Consider the following 6110-nt stretch of genomic DNA (forward strand, 5'->3'; position numbering starts at 1 on the left):
GCCGCCACTGACTGCGAGTCATGTTGAGGTAATTAAAATATGTCAAATTAATATTTTGCACTCAATTATTTACTTATCAGGCAAGTGGCCGCATGATAAGCGGGAAAGTTATACAGTGTAGTCTTTATCACCCTGCAGAGGTTTATTTTGCACTCTTCTCACTGTACACTATCCCTCAGTTTGGGAACCACTGGAGCAGGAGATTTGTGCTCTATTCATTTGGTCTGTTACAATGCTCTATGTGTTTGATTACTAATGCCTGTGTAGTACGGCAGCGCGTCTGATTTCGCTCCCTTGGTGACGTGGCAAAGGGATCTCATTATAATATTACCGCCCCTTAATCTGTAAACTTCCACTCAAGGCACCGCCATTTTGATTTCGCAAGCGACAACGGTGAACCAGCTGTAATGCCATGGCGAATGTTTGAGCAAAACATGCTAACTGTTCTGTCTTTGGCTACACAGATGAGCACAGAACACTATTTACAGTCCCAACCTCAGAGGAGACAAGAGAGCAGTGGATTTACTGATTTATTTACTGTATATCTTTAAAATGTGCAAAGTGTACCAAATTGAACAAAACTATATAAATGCAAAATTTGAATTCATGAATATATAACGGTATCCACGGTATAGCAAAATACATATCATGGAACAACATAATACCGGTAGTCACTTTCATACTGGTATAGTGCCCACCCCTAGCCAGAAGAACAAAAAGGTGGCATTTAGGTATATTTACAGACTGTTTAATGAGGCTCAGAAGTGGCATGAATGCATTTAAATTCATGATAACCATGTTATGAGATTGATGTTTTAAATAGAAGTATTAAATGATTGAAATAACTGAAATGATACTTTAAAAATTAAACTAAAATCGCCAGTAGGGGGCGGCAAGTCACTGCCGCCCCTTTATCACTGAATCATTCATTCAATCGATTCGTTCAAACGGCTGATTCATTCAGGAACAAAGCAAGCGACTGTCTATATATGACTGGGTCACTGAATCATTGAATCATCAATTGACACAGTGGGACCAGAGCTTGTGTCATTGTTGAATAAATGTTTGTCATCTGGATTTATACCAGACAGTCTGAAAATGGCCACAGTCTCTCCTATCCTAAAAAAAACCTTCACTTGACACTACTGTTTTATCCAATTTTCGGCCAATATCTGTATTACCGTTTATTTCTAAGGTGATGGAAAAAATTTTGTGTTTACAGCTTCAGTCCGTTTTAACAAATAATCAGATTTATGAGACATTCCAGTCTGGGTTCAAATCTTTGCACAGTACTGAAACAGCTCTTATAAAAGTTCTTAATGACATTTTATTGGCTACAGATTCTGGAGATTCCATCATTTTAGTAATGCTGGACCTATCTTCAGCTTTTGATACTGTTGATCACGAGATTCTTATCTCTCGATTAGAATCTTTTGTAGGCCTGTTTATTAATTGATTTCGTTATAGTCATGTTATGTGTATTTGACATTATGCTATTAATATTTTACTTATTGTATTTGTGCTATTGAGTGTACAGCACTTTGGTCGGCTTTTAGCTGTTTTTAAATGTGCTTTAGAAATAAACTTGAACTTGAACTTGGGTCATTGAATTGACTCACTGCATAAACGAAACAACTGTGTTTGCTCGGAGATGCACGGCAGTTCAGCTGTGAGTTTGTTTGGAACTATGTTCGTTGACGAAATAGACCAAATCTGACAATACTGTTCCTAAAATGTAAGTAATTTAATATTAACTTCATGTTTATTGAATTGTTGTATAAAAGCAAAATTACATTTTGCAAACTCCCTTTATAATCATTAAAAAAAAGCTGTCACTTGTCTCAGTTCATCGCGATCTCACAAACTTCCGTTATAATTAATGAAGTTGTCTATACAGCACTATGAATGTCTTATTTACATCGTGTCTTTACTTTGTTTTTTTTATGAGAGGATTCGCAAGCTTGCATAACTCAGCACTGAACAAACTCCAGCGTTTTGAACGGTGTAACTTAAACGCCTCTGATCGGCCATTGGGTTCAAGAAAACATCCGTGATTGGCTACACTGCTCAACACTGCAACAACACAGTCTCTCTCCACGCTCTACAGACAGAAAACACAAATACGCACTGGCGCGTTTGCAAAATCTGTTTGGCCTGTTTGCACCCTCTAGCAAACCGGGCCTGATCGGGTCAGTCGCACTGGTACTCCAAAATACTTTTTCACATTTGCACGCAGTAATTTTAAGTCGCAAATGCCACTGAAATGGTCGCACTGTAGAACCCTGTCTAGTAAGCGTCTTCTTATGTATTGCATCCGGGACCGCTAAATTACAGTCTTGCGCTACAGCACCACACTGGTCAAACCGCGTTATTGCAGGCCCTTACATTAGGTCATATGAGATCAAACAACTATTCCAGTGATTCTCAAACCTGTCCTGGAGTACCACCACCACTGCACATTTTGTATGTCTCCCTCATCTGACACCCAATTCAAGTCTTGCAGTCTCTACTAATGAACTGAAAAGTTGAATCAGGTGTGTCAGATGAGGGAGACATACAAAATGTGCAGTGGTTGTACTCGGGAACAGGTTTGAAAACCACTGGACTATTCGACAAGAGAATTTTTTGTAGACAAATCGTTTCAGCCCTACTCTGTAAGCCCATAGAATGAGAGGATTCGCAAGCTTGCATAATTCAGCACTGAACAAACTCCAGCGTTTTGAACGGTGTAACTTAAACGCCTCTGATCGGCCATTGGGTTCAAGAAAACATCCGTGATTGGCTACACTGCTCAACACTGCAACAACACAGTCTCTCTCCACGCTCTACAGACAGAAAACACAAATACGCACTGGCGCGTTTGCAAAATCTGTTTGGCCTGTTTGCACCCTCTAGCAAACCGGGCCTGATCGGGTCAGTCGCACTGGTACTCCAAAATACTTTTTCACATTTGCACGCAGTAATTTTAAGTCGCAAATGCCACTGAAATGGTCGCACTGTAGAACCCTGTCTAGTAAGCGTCTTCTTATGTATTGCATCCGGGACCGCTAAATTACAGTCTTGCGCTACAGCACCACACTGGTCAAACCGCGTTATTGCAGGCCCTTACATTAGGTCATATGAGATCAAACAACTATTCCAGTGATTCTCAAACCTGTCCTGGAGTACCACCACCACTGCACATTTTGTATGTCTCCCTCATCTGACACCCAATTCAAGTCTTGCAGTCTCTACTAATGAACTGAAAAGTTGAATCAGGTGTGTCAGATGAGGGAGACATACAAAATGTGCAGTGGTTGTACTCGGGAACAGGTTTGAAAACCACTGGACTATTCGACAAGAGAATTTTTTGTAGACAAATCGTTTCAGCCCTACTCTGTAAGCCCATAGAACCGTATGGTAAATTGTGAAATTTGGCACACAGATAGAGGACAGTCCAAACATTCACAGCAAATTCGGAGTCTATAAGTCAATCCCTCTAGCGCCACCAACTGTCCAAAGTTTCACTTACATTGATGTAAATAACTTTTGAACCGTTTTTTCTTCCGATTTCTTAGCTCAAGATGATTTGAATGTACCCTATGATGTAATTTTCCATCTAGTGGTTATAATAGTAATTTTGTCATACTATTCACTAATATTGTTCTATAATTCATGTTTACAAATTATAAAATCACTATTATAACATTTACAATCACACTGATAAAATTCATGACTTGCACTAAGGATTTTATTACCTCAAATTTATTTCAACTATCTATATCTACAACAAAATGTGTGTGTAAGCATGATTAGAGTTTATTAATCGTGAAAGCAGAAATGCCCTTTTCGGTCATATCATGATGCCCCATGGAAAGCGATTTCTACCGAGGGGGTATCAACCAATACATTTTTGTTTCAATGTTTTGGGTTTGTTCGTGCGTTTGCCTAAAAAAACTGCTTAATTTAGCATAACAATAATTTCAGGGACATTGCGAGAAACATGCTAATGTTTTTTTTCTTCTTCTGTGCACTAAAATAAAAGGTTTGTGAACCTGCACAGCTCTTCCAGTTCATATAGATTTGAACGACATAGACTCCGTCCTACACCAACTACGAATTATTTTTCTAATCATTCATGCCTATGAAAGACGGCCGAGCCAATCAGAGCAAGTATGGGGTGGAGCAAGAGTGCAGCCCCCGCCTATTCTGCAGGTTGCAGCCAGGTGTACTTGGGTCAGAAGCAGTCGTTCAAGAAAACGCATAGAAACCTAACATCTTGCAGTTTATTTAGTAATTGTTTACATCCATTTCTCGATTTTAAAGAATCACATCCCTGCAAGAATAAATTACATTTTAAAATATATTCAAATAAAAATGTTATTTTTAACTGTTATATTTCATAATTTACAGATTTTACTGTATTTTTGCATTAAATTAATTCAGCCTTGCATGGTGAGCATACAAGACTCAAAAAAAAAAAAAAAGATCTTACCGATCCCAAACTTTTGAATGGCAGTGAAAATAATTATTTCACCTATTTCAGTTGAGTTTCAGAATCTGATAAAGTATTTTAGCAGTGTTTATAAAGTGTTTAGTTTCAATTTATATTAATAAATATTCTTTGTTTAGTGGACTCAAATGAAATAATGTCAGTCATAATATATAGTCTACTCACATAACTAATACAGCTCAAATATTACTTTTTTGAACTTTAATGGTTTAAGGCTATTGGTTTCCTCAAATTTAAGTTAACTTGCATGGTAATTTTATAGTATCATACTGCTAGATGTTTTGTGTTATTTTACGGGATTATTTTTTATTGTATTGTAATTTGCCTGTTGAATATTATCACAAAAGCATTACTGTACATTTGACATTTTAAGATAGCTTCATTAACAGACCTGCTCAGACAGTGGGTCACAAATTTGATCGCTGTTCCGTAACTGCCCTTCAATCCATAACTGCTGTGGTGACCTCCCATGCTCTGTGGAAATTGGATGCCGATCCCATGCTTGCTTGAAGAGCTGGAGATGCATATTGATTCTTGGGAGCATCACATAATGAAGACAAATGATATCAAGTTCATTATCAGGATTGAGAGCACCGGTGCTGGAGAGATGTTGGAGTGCAGAGTGATAGTTGACTGTCACAGCACACCAAACATCTCTCCAAAGTCTTTCAATTCGCTGATTATGCACGCTGCGTCCAGTGATGAAACTTTCTAAACAAGAGAAAAAAATAAGCAATTATGAAATAGGGCTGTCTTTTAATATTATTTTATATACAGTATGTATTTACAGAAAAAAACAAGTGCTAAAACTGCTAAAATTACATTATCCAAGAAATACCTGTTCCTCTATCTGGATGCTCAAGCATAAAGCGTGCCACCTCAACATTCTCTCCACCTTTATCACTACGCACTCTTTTAGGTACCCCAAAGAGTTGCACAGCACCAACAAATGAAGATAGAACAGTCAAGGCTCTATTGTTGTCACTTGCATGCAGGTACATGATTTTCCTACTGTACCCATCTATCCCCCCATGGATCACAATTCTCCATCTAAAAAAAAACAAAAAAAAAACATTATGAGTAGGTACAGAAGCTATTTTATGACATGAAATATAAACACAAAGTCTTAAATATTTAGAGCATTAAAGGGTTAGTTCACCCAAAAATGAAAATTCTGTTATCACTTAACACTTATAAATCCATAAGGCATTCGTTCATCTTTGAGACACTAATTAGGAGATTTTTATTGAAATCTGAAAGATTTCCATCCATTGAAAGTCTATATTAACCCAAAAGTTGGAAGCTTAAAATTTATTTAATTTAGGATTTTATTGACACATAAACATTCATTCTTATGAAATGGTTAGTTCCGGTCCATGATTCTGATTGGTCAACAGCTGTGTTTTATTCATGTTAAACACGGCTACAACCGCTTCACCCAACGGTTCTTTGTATCACCAAAGACTTTATAGGGACTTTGGTATCACTGCACTACACCCTTAGCAATGTAGACATATGTTTGTTCTCATTCATATTGTTCATTGAAGCTTACTGCAGCTATAGCATTTTCCTTTAGGTCAGTCTTAATTTCATAATAAAAAAAAATCATAACACTGAC

General features: G+C 37.4%; 1 protein-coding gene across 1 annotated transcript in view; it reads right to left on the reverse strand.

The window, feature by feature from the left end:
• Positions 1 to 5540, reverse strand: part of LOC107709884 (uncharacterized) — a 10179-nt gene extending 4639 nt beyond the window's left edge. Inside the window, exons 1-2 of the mRNA XM_016514545.1 lie at positions 5331 to 5540; positions 4884 to 5203 (exon numbers count right to left, since the gene is read on the reverse strand). Coding sequence (XP_016370031.1) covers positions 4884 to 5203; positions 5331 to 5493 — 483 coding nt within the window. The 5' untranslated portion in view covers positions 5494 to 5540. The remainder of the gene's footprint in view (positions 1 to 4883; positions 5204 to 5330) is intronic.
• Between the last annotated feature and the right edge of the window lie 570 nt (positions 5541 to 6110).

This window comes from Sinocyclocheilus rhinocerous, unplaced genomic scaffold, assembly GCF_001515625.1.
Source record: "Sinocyclocheilus rhinocerous isolate Xijiao unplaced genomic scaffold, SAMN03320098_v1.1 scaffold26, whole genome shotgun sequence".
Taxonomy (NCBI): domain Eukaryota; kingdom Metazoa; phylum Chordata; class Actinopteri; order Cypriniformes; family Cyprinidae; genus Sinocyclocheilus; species Sinocyclocheilus rhinocerous.